Genomic DNA, 19971 nt, shown 5'->3' with positions numbered 1-19971 from the left:
ATAATAAATTTATCCAAATTCTGCTAGAAACAGACTTAAGTGAATAGAAGACCACTCTCAACAAAGAAACACAATTTAAACAAATTTAAGTTGATATTTTATTTAAAATAAAATAAAAATTAATACATACATTTTCTTATACTGATATATACGTAATTAATACACTTTTTGTAATAATATCCTCAATTAATTTAAATAATTGTATATTCTTTAGTAAAATAAATTAATATAAGTATTTATGATGAATAAAAACTTTATTAAATAATAAATATACTTCAATAGCTTTATAAAAAAGATGTATAATTCACCTTTGGCCTTTGTAGGGTTTAAATACACTTCATCAGTTGCAAATTCAGGAGGGACTAAAAGAATAGATACCTATCCACTTTGCAATAAAATGTAATATTAATAAAAACTATACAAATCTGATATATCTAATATATAAATACTAATATTAACTAGATATCTTGATAAAGATTCGTCATAAACATTATAAAAAAATGTTCAAAATAACTATGAAAAACGATAAAAGATTTACAGATAGTTTTAGATTTTTAGCATGAAGTGTGTTTAAATAAAGCTATTGAAGATAGTATTAAACAGAATATCAAACAGTTTCCATATAATATATATTTATAAAAAATGCAATTAATAATACATTTTAAGAAATTTTCCTTTAGCACTATTCTATTATTATTACATTTATTATAATTAATTTGATCAACTCAAAAAAACCTTAATGAAGAAAGAGATGAATTCCAATAAATCCTAAAGTTTGGCACAATTCTTGCTCTACCATTAAATCAAGCTTAAATACTTCCTACTTCTACGTCCCGGAGCCACTCGTCGGTAGCCGACGACCAAGTGCCGTTCGACATCTCCCGAAAGGACTTCACAAGTAGGTCCCACCGGATTTTAACAACAATTTCTTTTTTTGTGACTATCTAATAAATTACAAATATAGAAGCAATAAATTATAATAAATCTATTCGGTTAATAAATATACATATATTCGAAGATCGATTGTAAACTGTATGTAACAAAAAGTAATAATTTATATTTTAACCAAATTTATAATTCTTATTTGATTTGATTATATACGCTTATAAGAAAAATGTAGAATGTAAAGAAGTTTGTGCTTTCGCAACAGCAGCAATTGCTGTTTTATTAATATATATATATAAAATTTAATTACTGAAATATTCAGGTTTAACCAAAGTGCAAATATTTTACAGCTTCTAATCTAAGCTAAATAAATAAATGCGCTAACCATCTTATGTGCTTTGATTAGAAAATTTGATTATATTCGCAATAGAATAGAAATAAATTGAAAATTTAAAAAAGATAGCGATTTCAGTATTATTAAAACTGACGAAGATAGGGCGAAGATCCTAGCAGACAAATTTCTTATTCTTAGTTAACTTTAAAATATGTTGAGGCTAGTTGAGTTAGTGCCCTTGAGCATTTTTACTCTCTATTAACTGCGAGGTTCCTTCATAACCCCTCTCTACGCCTTGAAGGGATTATTGTTTATCAGACTAAGCAATAACTGATCTCAGATCTGCATACCTGCCCGAAGAAACTGTAACCATTCTGAGATATTATATGAAAAAATCGGTTGAACCTGACGACAGATCCAATAAGTCATAGACAAAAAGAAAGCTGAAGATCTACATGATAGAATGATGGAAGAGTTAGTTTCATTTTTGAGCAAAAGGTGTACATACTTATTTATATATATATTGATGTGTATGTAAAAATAACTGGTACTCTCTCACTCTCATAATTAATTTAGTAAACTAAACAAAAAAAATTTTCTAGCATTTGGTTTTAATAATGATATTTATTATTTCACATGTTTCGAATAAATTGCGATAGTGTCAAAGTACTCTTTAATAACATTCCCGAGATTAAAATTAATCGTATACCTTAACTGTGGTTGGAACTAAGAAAATGTTTCCAGCAAGTTAATTTAACATTAATTGTCATTGTATAATAAGTTTTGCAATTTTTAAAAACATGTGTAACCATTATAAGTAATACATAATCTGCAAATATTATATCAAATGCACTTAGACAGTCCGTATTTCCAAAATATGATTAAGTAGTTTTCGATGCTTTTTTCTTATGACTTCGATCGTTCCATTTTTAGTTGATACTCTTATTGATTAGAATGGTAATGTCCGCTTTGTTAAAAGTGTTTAATAATTAACCTTAGTTTGCAAATCCGGACAATCATTAAAATATATCAAGAAATTTTTAAGTGGTAATGGTATATCCAATTCTTTAATCATAAAAGCCAATGTAGAACTTTCCCGAGTTGCTGTGTACATGCGATTTACCATTTTTGAATTTTGCAAGAGATTTATAAAATGTTGGCGAATTACAATTCGTGACAGCAGTTGTAAGGATAATGGCATAGAATTTAGTTTACGAATATTCTCTTCAAATGTTTTGCTCTCCACACTGCAATCTGTAGACTTTTGAGTTATTTTGACGGGAAATTGAAAGCCAGTGCAAACTATAAAACAATAAAAATATTTTAATAAACAAATTTCAATAAATAAAATAATGTCTTGTTAAGTAATTTAGAAGCTTAAACACTTATATAATTCGAGTAATGAACCTGTAGGGACTAAGTAAACACAGTAACCTAACCAGACCCATATACTTAAATCTAAATTTGAACGAGAATATTTATAAACTAAAAATCTAAATTTTATCAAAAAAATAATAGTTCTAGAAAGTGTATATACAATACATGTTCAAACTCCGTTTAACATCTTGAACTACAATGTATTTTTTGAATACTTATAGCCTTAACTGTATATCACGTAATACTGGATTTACACGAGAGTTTTATTTGTAATTTTAGTTGTCAAAAATGTTCATTTTATATTGAAAGCAACAACAATTGACAGCTAAAATTACAAATAAAACTCTCATGTGAATCTAGTATAACTGAACTTAATCAACATTGTGAATTATAGAGAATTGCTGTGTACCTACTTTATAGACCAACGACACTGTTTTGTATCTGATACGATGTACCATATGTCGCTGAAATGTGTATAAATCAGTGTTTCTCAACTCAAAACTTACTGCGATCTGGAAAGTTATTAAATGTGTTTTACAAGTATCGCTAAAGTATTTAATGTGTTTTGCAGAGATCTATACCAATATCTTCCGAAAAACTAAAATCGTTAAAAAGGAACATACATTATTTTACTGACCAGTGTTACTAATGGTACAGTCTGATAGCGAACCGGGCATAAGCGGTTGAGGAACCCTGGTGTAGATATATATTGTTATATTGTCAATTGTTTTATTTTAACTAAACATATCAATTTTAGATTTAAATACGTATACCTGCAGGGAAATTAAAATAATAAGTTTTATTCTATGTATCAGATTGTTTTTGGTCTTGATTTAAAAACAGTTTGTAATTATTATAATTTTTATAGTTCTGACAAGTGAATTGCAATTGTTAGCTTATTGTAAGTAAAATAGTAAAAAAATACTTTTTGATTTCTATATCAGACTTTAAATCTTCTTTTAATAATTTTGTCAATATTCATCAATATTAAGGAAAATAAAATCAGTTAAATAAATAAAGTGAGGCGTAACCATATACTATAGATAACAATTAAAAGAGTCAATTGATGTGATATTGTAAATAAAAGAAACACTATTTTTATTCATGATGGTTGTTAAATCCTCCTACATCCCTACATCCATTCATCCACATCCATTCAGCTACATACAGGTGAAATATCTGTTTTATCATGGTTATTGGGGGAAATACCAATACAGATGATACAAGCCACATCTTTTATTGTATATAAACAATTGTATACATGTATATCTATTATTATATTTTTATGACAATAATCTGTTCTGATTTGGAACACCAATGTAAGATTGAAAGGAAAGAGAGGAACTAATAATAATATTTGTGAACCAATAATAATATTTAAGTATGTCTATAACTTGACATCTACACTGACTAGACTTTGGTGAGATTTAAATGTTCGCATGAAAATTCGTATTATATTCATAGTATTTATACTATAAGCAAAAATCTCGTCAAAATCCATCCAATGTAAATGCAGTGTAAATGTAATTACTTACCTAACAGCTTTACCAAGTTAAATCCAATTTCAGGATTGGAACGCAAGTGATACACAACATGTTCCTGACAAACTTTATTAACGTTAATGCCTTCCTTAATAAGAAACTCCGCAATATCATATTTCTTGAGCATAATTGCGCGGCCAAGCAGAGTCTTGCAATAGGCAGCTTGGCATTTAGGAAATTTTGGTGTATGGAGTAGCCAATCTCCTCCGCTATATGCGAACAGTACACGTGCAATAGGTTTGAACTCGATTACGTTTTGGAAGCAGTTTATGGCCAACATAAGTTCATCTTCCACATATTTTATTTCGGTTAAATAACTACCATTTACAATTTTATAATGCTTCAGTGTTGTCAATAAAAATTCTAACATATCTACATTTTTAAGTATCACCGCAAGCCATATAGGTGATACTCCTTCATTATTGAGTACATTTAGGCTTTCGCCGTTTTCATTATTAAGCAATAGCTCCGCCATGTTCTTAAAATTGAAACGCACGCAATGATGCAATAAATAGTGAGATGTGACACGTCGTGCTCCATGACGGATCAGGCACGCAGCCATTTGGACATCGTTTTGTGCAACAGCGTAGTAAAGTGCAGTATGATTGTCTTTGTCATGTAAATTTATGCGGGCACCTCTATCAATTAATGTATAGGCAATTGCATTTAAGCCACAAATTATAGCGCATATAAGAGGCGTCTGGTTCAAATCATCTGTTTCGTTAACATTACTTGTATTTTCTATTATGAAGTTAGCCTAGAAATGTGCCAATCAAAAGTTTGAGAACGACATTAATAAAAAATCTACATATCTTACCACTTCAGTGCAACGATTTTTGATAGCTAAATGCAAAGCAGTCTCACCAGTATTAATTGTTTTTAAATTAGGATTCGCACCATGATCCATTAGAATTGTTGTACACTCCATATGTCCGCAAACTGCTGCATAGTGTAAAGGTGTCATTAGTAATGCATCCATAGTATGTGGATCTTGCGTCATAATGCAATGATTACGAAACTCCATATCATCAATACTACTTATAATGGCACCAGTTTGCTCAAAAGTTTTGGCGTAGTAATAATATAAGGATGTATATTCGGCCTCTATTTCATCAGGCGCACAATTATTTGTATCAGTACAATTTGCTAAGAACTCATCCTCCCATTCAAGATTATCCATGCCATCTGGTGTGCAATCTACTTCAATTTCTTTTGACTTTAAATTACCTTAACAATAATATAAGAATAAATTATGATGTTAGATACATCTTGTTAAAGAGATACTGAATTGATATTGATTAAGACAATATCCTTAAGATAAAAATTGTTATTGTGCATTTACTTTTCTTGAAAATATCTGAATCCGGCTCTTCACATGATTGTATCAAAAGCTCTAGGATTTCAGCATCGCCAACCAATGCAGCTGTTCCAACACCAGTACGACCACTAGAAGACGAAACAAGAGTTGCTTTCGCTCCTTTTATAAGATAATGCAAGACATCTTCATAATTGCAAATTTGAATAGCTGCCAGCAGACGTTCATTTAAATCATTAGCACTGATAAGCGAGGACTCAAACATTTTAAAAGTAACATTTGTATATAATTAAAGATATGTCAATTAATTTATCTGTTCTTGATTTTAGAAAGCAATTATTTTGATATTAATATTATAAGCACTGTTAAGAAAAAGTAAAACATCAAAAACAAATATTCAACAAATTCAAACAACTTTATATATATAAATATTTAGATATACATATATATACCAAAATTTGATAAAAGTATTCCTTGACTTAAATCGAACTTGCGCATTGTGCTCCGTAAAGCCAACATAGAAAATTAACGACTGAGAAGTACTTATTTTCTTATTTGACGTAAAAATCCATAAATTTTAAACATATATCAAAAACAATCAAAATGAAAGAAAATTATAAATATCTGCAGGAGTTGATATAAAAAAATCCAATCATAACCCTTAAAAACATTTTGTATGGAATTACAAAAACAACTACCTTGTATGAAAAATGCATTTTATATTTTCGTTTTAAAAATATTCGGCAGGCCAGTGCCAGTTATTCATCATTTTTATATTTATAACGCAAATGTAACAGTTATTTATGCATTTTAAAATAAAAAGCAGAATTTGAAGAGTTATTTCTGCGCGAAAAAATAAAAAGCAGATAAAATAATTATGTTTGAAGAATATAATATAAAGCAAATTTAATTATTATTTTTTGAGTTTTATTATAAAATGCGAATGATAATAGTTAAAAAGTGATTTTTATTTTTTTATGACAACTGTAACGGTCCCTGCTTATAGCACATTCACACTGCCTCATTTACACTACGTTTACATTGTGAGATTAAGTTAATCTACAATTTTAATCTACGTTTACATCATACATTGGAGATTCATTTTGACGTTTGTCTTGTTATGTTTTGTTTCGTATGTTTGATAAATTTCTGTTAATAAAGCATTTAATAACAACTTAATACAAAAAAATTATAATATAAATTTATTAAATAGTTTTATAACAATAATTTAACAAAATTTTAGTTATAATTATGTACAAAATTATTATTAAACAAATTTATTAAAAATTAATTTATTTATACTTATTTCAGCACTTTCAAGTTTTCAATTTGTTTTGAATTGTTTTTAATATTTCTTTTCCAATTCTTCTAAGATCGAAAAAAAAACTACGATATTAAGCCATTTACAGAGTTGCACAGAGAAATAATTACCATTTGTAAGGAGATTAAAAAATTAAACTAGACCAAAAATAAATTAACATTTGTATGGGAAATCTGATATTAAACAACGAGATTAGTACTTTACTCTCGATTATTGCTTTAATCTACTTTTAATCTCACAATGTAAACGTAGTATAACTCGGAAAAACCTCAACATGAACAAAAAGGAAGGTGACATATATTTTTTTGTAAAAAAAGTAAACATTGTAATAAAAAAATACAAGTATGGCAACACTATTTTAGCGGCAGTATTGAAGTTTTTTTAGATTTTAGTTTATAAAATTTTGAGAATAGTTCAAAATACAAAAATAATATGTCGAATAAAAGAAAATTTTCAGAATATGAAAATGAAGATTTGCAACAAAAACGTATTTTCAATAAAAAGCATACGCTTGATTCAGATGAAGAAGACAGCGATGATTATGAAAAGTGCAGTTTAAATAATCTATTTATTTTGGTTTATGTATTTATAAATTATTGTTTTTATAGAGATAATGATAGTGAAGTAGAAGGCGAGGAAGAGGGTGTATCTAATATTCAGGATGAGGTTAAAATAACCCCTTTCAATATGCGAGAAGAATTACAGGAAGGACACTTCGATACGGAAGGGCATTACCATTGGAACAAAGATGCTGAAATTAAAGATAACTGGTTAGATAATATTGACTGGGTAAAGGTAGGTTCAGTTTTAAATACTAAAAGTTCTTAAATGGGTTTGTTATACCATTATTATAACAAACCAATTATATATAAATATGTATATATATCGTTATATTTTATTAGGTAAAAACTGATAAGAACTACTTTGAACCAGACAAGAAACAAGATTCTAATGATTCTATCGATAAGCAAGATATATTTAATGAAGCTCTAGCGTATGCACAAATTATAAATTATATGAATCCCAATGAAACTGTGGAGCAAGCTCTAAAGCGTTTGGACAAAGGAAGATTAAAGCTGTCATCTGTAGAACGTTTGCGTAGAAAAAAATTAGGAATTGTTGATGAGGCAGCAGAAAAAATAACCAGATTTACGCAATTAACTAATGAAATACTAACACGAACTGGAAATATGGATATTTACCAAGAAACTTATGCAGAAATAAAAAACAAACTAAATAACTATCCAAGCACAAGTAAAGGTATACAATCGGCTGATGCGTCTTCAGACAATTCGTTTGATATGTACGCAGATAATTTTGCAGAAAAAGAAAAACAGCATATTGATTCAAATAAAGAAAAAACAAATGAAACAAAAGAACTACGTTGGGAATACAAATTGAAGCAGGATGATGATGAAGTACATGGTCCCTTTACAACAGAACAAATGCTCACGTGGTCAAACGGAAAATTTTCCAAGGATGGTGTTTATGTGCGTAAAATAGGTGAATCGTCAGCCTTTTATTCCAGTAAAAGAGTAGATTTTGATTTATATTTGTAGTTACATTGTAGTTTATGCAATTATAATTGAATAATTTTTTTTTTGTTATAAAGAACCCAATAATATAATAATATACTTATACATATATAATACATGTTAAACTTTAATTTATTTATGTGAAAATTAATTAATTAAATTGTTCGAAATGTTTAACTTTAACTCATTGTTTTTAATTACAAATATGTTTAGCCTATAATGGATAGGAGCTATTTATTTAGAAAGCCTCGCTTGCAGACTAGCTTTCTTATAAACATCAATACAAAACATACCTATCTTCCTCCTGGTTTTAGATGAAATTATATTTAATAGATTTCAAAACAATCGCATGTAAAATATTCTAGATTTTTCGCAACATCTATTTTTTATGGCTTAAAATGAAGGCAAAAAATTAATTTTGAAGGTTTGGCACTTTGGAACTTAAGTAAATATGTAATTATTATAATAAATTTCAGAAAAGGACAATGTGACGTATAACAAAATACATTGTTAAATGGGTTTTAATATGTACTTTGTTATTGTTCTGTGGATTTTTTTATGAAATGGACTCTACTAAGATTGATTTAACTTTTAAATAAGCTTAATTATAAATTTCTGCTTCTACCTTATAGCTTCAGATTATATTACATCGTTTCTTCAAGTACTTTACTGATTATAAGCTAAAAGTACAACAATCATTTTCGGTTCACGTATGAAATTAAGTAAAACTTAATGTCTGTCCATATTGTTGGACGGAATTCAATTCACGTTTATTCGTAGTATGAAACTTGTCATAAATATAGGTAAATTAATGTGTACAGTATATACATATGTACAGTATAACCTCGATGACTACAACTAACAGAATTCAAGAGTGCTACAATAATCGAGTTTAGTTTATTGAGAGCATCTAAAATTTTTAAATCAAATAAAGAGACATTAACACGTAGTTTATTAGAAAATAATATGTTCACTTATTAATATTTATAACAATATAATTCCAATCATACTTTATGATAATAACTTGTTATTTCAGCTTGCATTTTATTGCAATTAAGATTCATTGTAACTGACTCATTTTTAGATCTGTAAGTATTAAAACTTTTGTGATAGAGGTATGGATTTTCCTCAGCCCATTATATGCATCTGTTAAGTACATTTATTGTTACGTCATTTTTGATTTTAAGTGTAATTACATGGGCTCAGTTTCCAAGTCTGAATCAATGTCAAATTGTTCAGCAAGAGACACATTTTCCATAAATAATTCGTTGACATACTTGTCCATTTTTTGTTGAGAAGTAACATCTGAAATAATTTCATGATTTCATAATATTCTTATGCACCGAGAGTTTGTTCGTAAATTCTTAAGATTGAGTATGGGACAGTAAATAAATATACATAAGTGACAAATAAAATATTTAGAATGCAAGAGAGGAAAATAGTTAGCAAAAGTTGCTAATTAATTAATTTTTAATTAATTTTTTAAGTTGTAATATGAAAGGTAATACAGGAAAAATTTAAGAGGTTGCAATAACCGAGGTGTTGCAATATTGGAGGGTTGCATTAATCGAGGTCATGCTGTATATATATATATAAAGACAAGTAATAAATATTATGCAGTTATGGATATGAAGTTAATCAAAATCTTTAGAGTGAATTTAAGTTTTACAGATTGCAATAAAATTCTTGGTTCTTTCAAAACGGCTTTCTTAGCTAATTGAGGAGGTTTTAGTCCTGCCTCCACCACCACTAACTATCTAACTATACCATATAAAACTTCAATATATCAGGTGTTGCAATGATTACATAGGCCCAAACATTCTCTCGCCCTTTTCTCATCTCTGCCTATAATGTTCTCACTTCGCCCATTCTATTACATAGTCCAAGTTTTTCTCATATATATCCTCATATGTGTTTGTTTTCTACGTCCCACTATACTTGTCTAAGCTATAATGGGACAGTGACAGAATTAAGCGTAACAAACAGCTGTTTTGTTGTCTTGGTCATGTCGTACCGATCATGCCAATTAGAAAGATACTAGATTCGATATCCGCTGGTGGAAAACCCTGTACAGAGCACACGTATCTTACGTGAAAAGAGAAATTAACAAATGGTATGAATACACTTGGTACTATTAAATGACGACATTAATTACTATTAATTAAAATTAAATATATTACCTGTAATAAGTATAAATAGTTTGTAAATTGCATAGATGAATTTAATATTAGAAATTCTCCTGATGAAGCCGAAATACGTATAGAAATATACTAAAAAATCGATCGAATAAAAGCTAAAATTATTAAAAAAAACAAAATCGACTTTTAAAAACAAAGAGATGACAGTAAATTTTTGATAGGATTCCAGCTAAAAAGATGCTTGCTGTGGAACTAGCTGGTGAAAAATGCTATAGATGAGACCAGCATTTCAAGTAGAAGGACCAGGTGACAAGTAATATGAAGACAGTGTTATCACCAACCGGCGACAAATCGATCGAGCTTGTTTATATATTCGCAGTTACATTAATTTTTATTTAAAGTATATAAATAATATACTATAGATAGATTTATAGTTCATGTTTGACAAGTGGAATTTATAATTGTATTAAAATGATTCATTTAACGTATTTGTTGGAATCTTTTATATACATACATACATTGCAAATAAATATCTTCGTTAGAGTATTTCTACTTTAGTTCTCTAGTAGAACTAAAGTTCTCACTATCACACTTTTTTTGTCCTATAGTACTTTCAATGCTCTGACCTTAATTTTTTTTTTCTTAATTTCTTAAATTTTGTTTATATATATTTATGTACATATATATTTAATAGTCTACAAAATAAAAATAATTAAATTTATTTCTTTTCTTAATTGATATCAACCATGATTATGGTGCAAACTAGTAAGAGAGTACTTTCTGACAGTTTTAGGCCGTCATACCAAGATATTTTTAAAAAGTTATTGTAAAACAAAATTAATCTTATTAACATTTATTAAATATTTATTCTATTGTTTTCGACTTTTCAACACTAGTCATACAAAGTTTATTTTATACGTATAGCTTTTTACCGGCGATTATATTCAGCTGGAGATGGTGTAGTCGTTAACGTAGTCCGCGAACATTTTAAAGACAATATCTTTAAAGATAGTTTGGGAAATTGGATATTTTAAAAATTTGCATACAATATAGAAACTTCGTGCGCCAACAGAATGCAGAGCTTACAAACTTTATTCCTAGCGATTATCTGGACTCAATCCTGCTTTTAATAGCAAAAAACTCCATATCTAATGATAATTAACTCGTTACATACAATAAATAACTTAGTATTGTTGATATAGGAAATTTAGACTTCGGAAAATATAGATGAAAGCATAATTAACAAAAATATAGGTCATCCTTAGTAAAAATTTTGCTTAAAGATGCCCTGACAATAATTAGTCGATGCAACTGTTTTGAGGTTATATAACTACATTCAAAACTTATGTTCAAATAGTAGAAATCATTTATTCTAATGGAATCCTAACAAAGAGATAAGGTTCGCCACATAATCTGAATCTCCAATAAGCATGCATCTGGACAATGTAATAATTTAACGCACGTACATTAAAACAAATGAAGCTTCGGGTTTTAAGTTACAAAGTACCTAGTTACTAAAGTAACTAAAGTACCTAGTTCTTTTGTATAACAGCATTATGAAAACAATAGCAACTTATGATATTCAGTTACTAAGTAATGCTAGTGCGGCAAATAATGAAATCCTTCAAAGAAATCAATAGAAAAATTGCCAACGAAAAGTTGATCAAGCACGAAGTCTTAAAATCTGGCATATATCTAGTTATTCTCGTTTAATAAGAGCTGATCGTCCAGTCATTAGACGTCTAGTTAGAAATAAACGAAGTAAAGAACAAACATTATTTTTCCTCAGTAAACTTACGTTTATCCCAATATAACTTAGCTAAAATGATTTAATAAGGCTTGTAATATTAGGTTTACTTCTTTTACATGCATTCAATATTGCACAATCTAATTTTGTGTAAGATGTGAAGCACTGGAACCGAATATACAAGGAAACGTGCCCAGTCGCATATAATGTTAACGCATTACTATTATGAATTAATAGTATGTAAAGTGAGTACCTATTCCCAGGGCTTCAAGTTTAAGTTTTGTACAGGGTTTGACACTCGTCATATAAAATTGCCCGCAAAAGACAGAAAACAGACTTGAAAATTGATCTTGAATTTTGACGACCTCAGGACTATGAACTCACATCGTCTATCTCTCTCCAACAACATTAAAATTATTATCAAAGATTTTTACACATTAGATCCTATAGTAAACAGCAAGAGAGGCACCTCTTCAGACGCATGAGAAAATCGGGTTTTAACTGTCTGGTTCAAAGTTTAAAAATAAAGACTTTTAGTCTTACCGTTTTTTGATTGGTGACAAATTGTGGAAAAAATCCAATATTATATATGTATATAGTTTTAGTATTAACCGAATTATGCTTTTATTTCCACAAATTGGTTATTAAACAGTAGACATGAACGCAAGTAAAGTATGCTGCAATTATGGCTTAATTCTAATTTTTTTCTTTAAATTGTCAAAAGAATAAACATCCGGCGGTTATGTCGTGATAATGGATGACGACATTTCAACGAAAAAGATGACTGGAACGTTAATTAGAAAAAGAACACGTAAGGGAAGACTGTGTCTCGGGTGGAGCTATCAAGTAGTAGGAAGATTCACTCAGCAGATATCCCTGAAAACGTGAAGTGAGTCAGGCTAAAACCCGATAACGGGTTGTTATGGCCAAAAAATAAGAAATATTACTATACATGCGTTCACTTAGTTAGTAGTTGTCCATTTTAGAAAATATTTACAATTATAAAATATTAAGTAAACAATAAGGTAAAAAAAAACATAAAAAGACGGTGAATATAAAACATGAAATTTATATTGTTTAATATTTAAATTTAGAGCTTATACTAAAGCTCTATTAGTTAGATTGCGAAAAGTTTAGAAAGTAGGGAAAGGATTAGATATGCTTGAACAAGAGCCTCTCTCGACAAGAACTGTTTTAAGTTTTTTGCTGTCTATTTTTTATATTTTAATATTTATAAAATTAAGTTATTCTCAACATCATTTAAAAAAGTAATTTTGTATATCAGACATTAAGTAGCCCTCATTGCAGAATGAATTTAATTGAAAGCAATTTCAGTTTTCAATGAAATACGAGTTAAAAAAACACTATCTAGCATAAGATTAAAGCGTTAATGATTAAGGTTCCAGGTTCAAATCATTTTTTTTTAATTTATGAATACAAATTAAAAAGTAATATAGTTATTTGGTAACTTTCATATCTCTTCTTATGTGCAAATATAATTAAACCATACCTGAGTACTTGGATAAGAACAAGCCGATATCAATTATAAAGTAAATCAGCGATACACAGCCTATTTATAAGGTTTAGAGAGCCTAACATTGGTATTTTTATACTTGTGGTGCATAAGCAATGTTGTAAAGAAAATAATAAATAAATTATATAAAGAACTTTCAGCTTAAGATAAATACCATAAAAAAAAAAATAGCCCAGAAAAATTTTGATAGCCTAAGAAATCAAAATTATTTTACTTTCACAAGTATCATAGATTTTGATGAAAAATGCGTTCCAGACTGACTACAGCTGTGTCCAGACTCATTTAAAGAATAAACATGTTTTAAGTAAAGAACCCAAATCGTAAATGCCCATAATGCTATTGTGTGATAAATAGAACTAGTTTAATTTACTAAACAACTTTCCAACGTTTCCAAAGCTACATTTCGTAATGTAAAACTTTTTGCTTGATAGTCAATTTATAAACTTTTTTGTCAAATATATTATGAAAGCATTGTCATTAACTTACAACAGATCAAAAACTTATTTGTGTAATTAATTTCAAAGACTAATTGTGAATATTTTCTCGTAATCCAAATAAATTGTACCAATTTATAACTAAAGATAAGACATGAATAAAAAACTATATTCCGGAAAATATATTAGTTGTTATATAGTTGACTTCCCCTGATAAAGGTGTTGAGAAAAGGTGAAAAGATAATTTTGCTTACGCGAAAGGTTTGACTACCTAGAAAAAGTCAAAACAATAACAGAGAATATAATGCGTTGCTATTAGACAGTTTAGATAGTGAAACTGAGAAAATAATACTGCATTTCCATAAAAAAAATTGTTTCGTATTACGTTACACAGGTCTATATGTACCTTTTCATAAAAAAAATTTAGAAAACACCTCATAAGCACATTCTTGAGTGTATTTTAATTGATAAATGACACGTATTGCTGCACAGTTATAGAGTTCATTGCGATAGTTTAAACGTGTTGTGAAAAAAAATGATCTTGCAAAATTATTATCCGCTTCAAATAGTAGTTAATATGTTTATAATTACTTATTTGTTCACACGTTTTCTAAATAGCGATGTTGTGCATCAACCGTACCACCTTGATAAATTCTTAAGTCAAAATATTCTTTGCCTCCTAAGACAGCGCCATCCTTCAAGTTCCCTTTTTATTGTAAACTATGTTAGGTTAGATTGGAGTAGCGGTCTTGTTACCAAAGCCCACCTGAACTCAAATAATGACCCGTTGTGATAGCATGGATTAGCGTTGTTTAAACATGGATCATATGCAGCGTACAAGCAACGATACCCACATTTAAGTAAAAGTAAACCGAGCAAACAAATCTTAAAACTTGATCAAGAAAAAAACTTGAGGCCCCAAAGCTTTTAAATTTTGCCTTAGCTAATGATGGATACTGACACATGAGATGAAATCCGCATCCGCACAGCCACAGCAATAGACTGTACTTTTTTGGATGTCTGAGAATATAACTAAAGTACTCTAGTTTTAAACAAATACATAATTGTAAGTCTTAACTTTAAACCGTTTATTCTTATTTCGTTTTTAGGGACTACCATGCCATTATAAAGACAATAATTCAATTTAAATTGTTTATAAGTTAAGACAATGTGAAACGATATTAAACTCTACTAATGTATGTATTCCTGCGTACAAAAACGATTAATTACTTTTTCGGCACATCGAGAAAATTTCAATACAAATGCCATTTTATTTACTATAGCTCTTATACCTCTTGAAATTGCATATAGTCTTATTGAAAATAGAACTGTTTTGAAGGTAAAGCAAAGTAAAATATGGCAAAAATTACCACAAAATTTTAACTATAAACTGTTAAACTTTTGAATATTTTACTATTACACTCGTCTAATCAATTCGCTAATATTATATTAATTATAATTTAAATTTAAATACTTAATGTATTAACTTTTATGACGGATTGATTGTATTGGTTTTATTTATTTTAAATTTTTCATTAAATATTAATATTTAATCATTTAAAGATTTTTTCATAAACGGTTTTTGTTTTCTACTATAAAACGTTCCGTCACAAAGAAATATTTCTAACAAAAAATAAAATAATATAATCATGTAAACATATATATACTTGCACATGATATATACTCATATACATATATCTATGTATGTATATATATAATATATGTATGTAAAGATTTATAAATGTATAAAAATCTTTTTGTAATTTTGGTAGGAATTAAATTTATGATTATATTATGGATTCTATTTTTACTGCATGTTTGTTTTTCATTATTAAACTAAATTTACAAAATACATTGAAATATTCCATAGAAAATTTTATTTTTATAATATAAACTAAGAAATTTGGACTTATGAAAATCCAAAATGATTTTTATTCAATTTTTATATTTCATTAAAATATGAGATTGTATTTAATAAAACTTTAGCAGTTGCGATTACAATTTATTACAAACATTATTAAAATAACGCATACGTTGCATTTATAGACAGTACAGCCTGTCTATAAGACAATTGAAAACGTAATGTACTGACCTAATTTATTTATATCATTTATCATTTTTTAAAAACTTTAAATATTATTGTTTTATATAGACCCTGTTCATTGAAAGCAAATTGTAAGCATTATTAATTATCGCATAATGTTCAATTCTAAACTATTAAAATATTATTTTGCAATGAATAAGAATTTACAAATTTATTGTAGGAAACTTAAAATTTAATTATTTTTCTTTAAATCATATAATTTACAATTACATAAGTTAAATATTTATTGATTTCCTTGCAAGGGCATCTTTTTTAGTATTTAATAATTTATATGCTTACTGTCTGCTTAGCTTAAGCAGGCAGTTGCAATTTCTTGCCTTTTAACACTTTAGTAATATACAAGTAAAAGAAATCGCAATACAAAATTGTTTGTACAATACCAGCAAAGATCGCAATAAGATCATAATATGACTCCACGATATAACGGAACACCCAGTTAAGCAAATAAAGTGCACGATATGAGCCCAGAGCAAACAAATAATGACTTGTTATAGACTCAGCTTCTCCTGTCTTACTGACCATAAACAGTTGCGGTAATATTGCCACAGATTCCAAGTAAATTGAGAAGGTCCACAATACTTCCATTACATTAAAGACATGATTGATAAGCAATGAAAGTAACACACATGGTATCAACAGAAACTCAATACGGAATGAATCGTGATTGTGGTCGTAAGTTGCCTTGAATTTAACGTACATAAGATAAACTGTAGCACCCGACGCAGACAAAAATAACACTTTCATCAATGAATTATACAAGCTAACATAGGTAGTGAATAGATCAAGGTAGCGCGTAAAAAACACTAAAGCGAATAATATCTGTGATTTGCCAGATATGCCAGCACAGGAACGCGTTTTCCATATTTTCAGCAATAAGACTATTATTGCAAATACATGAGACAAGTCACCAGCTAACCGAAAAACATTCATATTGATATTGTGTTTAACACGTAGAAATTTGTGTTAAAATATTCGTTTGATTTTTATAGATGTATCCAGTCTGGTGCTTCTGGATGATTTGTAAACTTCAAAACTTTCCGGCTTTTTGTTTGCTTGCTTTTATTTTTTGTGCGAAATCTAATAGCTCAACTGTGTTGCGTATTTTAATCCTCGTTATTCTGAAAATAAAGAGATTGCTTTTAGTTTAAAAGTTTTTTAATTTAAAATAATTAAAACAAATTTTGCCTACGAATTAAAACTTTTCTTCTCTACCGCTTTCGTTTCTACATGGAATGTCAAAGTAAAACACAAAAATACACGAAAGTAATGACGTGGAAAACATTAAGAATAGAAAAAAAATTAAGAAACGCATGTGTGGAGAAGTTAAACAATTCTTATCTGCACAAGCCTTCACATTAATTCATAAAATTTATGTGACGGGTTGGGTGAACTCTTTGAAATATTTTCAAATATTTGTGCATTTAAATCACATATTCCAATTAATTCTAAATATTTACATATAAACAAAATGTTCTAAATAGCAACACGTAATTACAGAATAAACTTACCAAAACAAATTCCAATGTAATATGAGAAAGTACACACAAATCTTTTAATACATAAACTTTTCAGAACTTCCAATAATTACATTTTTCAATATCAGCTACCATTCAACACAAATTATATTGCATATTTTTTTCTTATTTTATGCGGCACTTAAGAAGTAAGAAACACCCAAAGCAACAATACAAAACTTTAATTTTATTTGACATATAATAAGAGTTGCCATCACTTCGCAATTGTTACATTTATGAAAGTACCAATATAACTCTAATTAGCAAATGCATATATAACAAAAATATTTGAACATTTTTATTTAAGTAGTATTACTTCCCAAAATAAAATGCATACAAATTTATTAAAATTTGAAATGAAAAATTTTATTTAATTCATATGACATAAAGGTAACTATTTTCGCAGTAATGAAAACACTACAAATTGCAAACATTGTTGTCTATCCACTTACAGGGCAATTCTGGCAATGATCTTTCAACTCGCGATACTCAAAAATCTTTCGAAAGATCGTTTGAAAGATGATTTGTATTCTGGCAGCAGTCTTTCGAAAGATAAAAAGCTTTTTTCAGTCTTTTAAAAGACTAAATGAAAAATTTGCTATTGAGCAGAATATATATATCGCACACTCTCTTCAAAGGAGGCACAACTCGAAATTCGTCAATTTTTAGAAAACGCAAAAAATATTTTGCAGCGTAGTATTCTTCCTAACAAAAAGAGATATATATTTGTTTTTTTTGATAATTTACAATAATAAAGCAAAGAGGTATTTTGCGTGTTGGTGGACAGGTAAACTATAAGAAAGTTTCATACATTAACCCAAATTGACGAATTTCAAGTTGTGCCTCTTTTGAAGAGGGTGTGTGGTATATATATTGCGACCATAATATATACACGTTTGTTAATATTTTGTATATATATTTAATAATATATTAAATAATATTACATTAATGTGACAAATGTTCTAGTTGGCCAAGTCTAGTCTAGTTGAGTCCATTGTGATAGAAAAAAATGTTGCAGTCTATATATTGAAAGTTTAGATTTCTCATATTTTTTACAGCAAGACGTAAAAAATACATGCAGTGTTGTTTTAAATAAAAATTTATCTATCAAAATTAGTTTTAAAAACAAGAGTGAGTCAAAAAGCAAGCAGAGATAAAGATGTTCGTTAATAGAAATAAACGAATATAAAAATAAGAAATATATCCATTACTATATCATTTTCTTCTTAATAAAAATTATAAAATCGGGAATCTGGTAGCCATTATGCAAAGGGAACACTTTTCATAATGAAATATTACTACAAGTATGCTTTTGGATATGGGTGCACACCCCGTTATGCTCCTTCGGATACACCAACGCTCGAAAAACAAACCTATCTGGTTTAGACACAATTGCAATAATAGCAAAATGTCCGTCCGAACGCAAATGCGAAAGACCCAAACAAGAGTGAAGATAGAATTTATACTTTTTGATTTAATTACTTTTTCAATCACTTCAAAAGTGTTGAATATATCAATTTTAAAAATTCACTGTCTAGAAATCTTATAAAAACAAGTTTCAATCAGGGGATTTAATTTATTCTTATAGAATTATGTTATATTTTTATTTATATTCATATTCTCATATATTGATGCTCTAATGGATTAATGCCTAGTACCAAATACAAATCGTACCGATGAAATTGTAAAAAATTAATCAATTTCTGTTATAGACGTTCAATCGTTTTCTTTTTACTGATTATATATTTACCCTTTAAATTCTTCAGCTACTTTATCGCATACTTTATTGCAAGCTGCTAAATACAACTTATTAGAATATGGAGGAATTTGATGAAAGGACGAGGAGGGAAAATGTCTGCGTGTACGTGTAATTCTAACTGAAACTAATCTGAGTTCGTCCAGTTCAAGTAAGTTTCGATGAAACGCAGGCATTACTTAATAAAGTTAAGTTGGTGTGTGTTGGAATATGAAGACATATGGTGTTATGAGCAGTGGATCTGCAATTAGAGATCGCGACATGTAGTTCAGATGAAACCTTATAAACTGTTTTCCATCATTTGCATCTACTTAAAGAATTTATCAGTCTTTATCTTAGTAAAATGTCCATTAATACCAGACATTACTAAATGTTTTGAAGTAGTGTCTCACACATTCTTCAATCTATTAACGATCACACCAAGATTTTAAATCTA

General features: G+C 28.4%; 3 protein-coding genes across 4 annotated transcripts; 1 reads left to right on the top strand and 2 right to left on the bottom strand.

Moving 5' to 3' along the window:
* Positions 1-1829: 1829 nt before the first annotated feature.
* On the bottom strand, positions 1830-6014 carry LOC119690016 (ankyrin-2). Its single transcript, XM_038104990.1, has 5 exons — positions 5905-6014; positions 5480-5814; positions 4955-5364; positions 4132-4894; positions 1830-2521 (listed from the first exon to the last, which is right to left on the bottom strand). The coding sequence occupies exons 2-5, from the start codon at positions 5715-5717 to the stop codon at positions 2202-2204; spliced, it is 1731 nt and encodes a 576-aa protein (XP_037960918.1). The 5' UTR covers positions 5718-5814; positions 5905-6014; the 3' UTR covers positions 1830-2201.
* A 1148-nt stretch (positions 6015-7162) lies between these two features.
* LOC119688057 (CD2 antigen cytoplasmic tail-binding protein 2 homolog) lies at positions 7163-8404 on the top strand. The gene is made up of 3 exons (XM_038102682.1): positions 7163-7321; positions 7382-7568; positions 7676-8404. Exons 1-3 carry the CDS (start codon positions 7206-7208, stop codon positions 8330-8332), a joined length of 960 nt encoding a protein of 319 aa, XP_037958610.1. The 5' UTR covers positions 7163-7205; the 3' UTR covers positions 8333-8404.
* A 7627-nt stretch (positions 8405-16031) lies between these two features.
* Positions 16032-18063, bottom strand: LOC119689966 (ER lumen protein-retaining receptor). 2 transcript variants are annotated; one of them, XM_038104925.1, is made up of 2 exons: positions 17774-18063; positions 16032-17383 (listed from the first exon to the last, which is right to left on the bottom strand). In XM_038104925.1, the coding sequence occupies exon 2, from the start codon at positions 17193-17195 to the stop codon at positions 16557-16559; it is 639 nt and encodes a 212-aa protein (XP_037960853.1). In that variant the 5' UTR covers positions 17196-17383; positions 17774-18063; the 3' UTR covers positions 16032-16556. The 2 variants fall into 2 exon arrangements, with proteins under 2 accessions (XP_037960853.1, XP_037960854.1); XM_038104926.1 differs by lacking the exon at positions 17774-18063 and adding an exon at positions 17455-17550.
* Between the last annotated feature and the right edge of the window lie 1908 nt (positions 18064-19971).

The sequence above is a fragment of the Teleopsis dalmanni genome, chromosome X (assembly GCF_002237135.1).
Source record: "Teleopsis dalmanni isolate 2A chromosome X, ASM223713v2, whole genome shotgun sequence".
Classification (NCBI taxonomy): Eukaryota; Metazoa; Arthropoda; class Insecta; order Diptera; family Diopsidae; genus Teleopsis; species Teleopsis dalmanni.
This window is presented reverse-complemented; position numbering and strand designations above follow the sequence as displayed.

Bases quoted from the DNA above. Each gene is read 5' to 3' on its own strand.
- LOC119689966 (XM_038104925.1), bottom strand. From the start codon at position 17,195: ATGAATGTTTTTCGGTTAGCTGGTGACTTGTCTCATGTATTTGCAATA.
- LOC119690016 (XM_038104990.1), bottom strand. From the start codon at position 5,717: ATGTTTGAGTCCTCGCTTATCAGTGCTAATGATTTAAATGAACGTCTG. The intron at 5,365-5,479 runs GTAAATGCACAA...ATTATTGTTAAG, and splicing joins TTCAGATATTTTCAAGAAAA to GTAATTTAAAGTCAAAAGAA. The intron at 2,522-4,131 runs GTAAGTAATTAC...ATTGTTTTATAG, and splicing joins TAACTTGGTAAAGCTGTTAG to TTTGCACTGGCTTTCAATTT.
- LOC119688057 (XM_038102682.1), top strand. From the start codon at position 7,206: ATGTCGAATAAAAGAAAATTTTCAGAATATGAAAATGAAGATTTGCAA. The intron at 7,322-7,381 runs GTGCAGTTTAAA...TTGTTTTTATAG, and splicing joins GACAGCGATGATTATGAAAA to AGATAATGATAGTGAAGTAG. The intron at 7,569-7,675 runs GTAGGTTCAGTT...ATATTTTATTAG, and splicing joins ATAATATTGACTGGGTAAAG to GTAAAAACTGATAAGAACTA.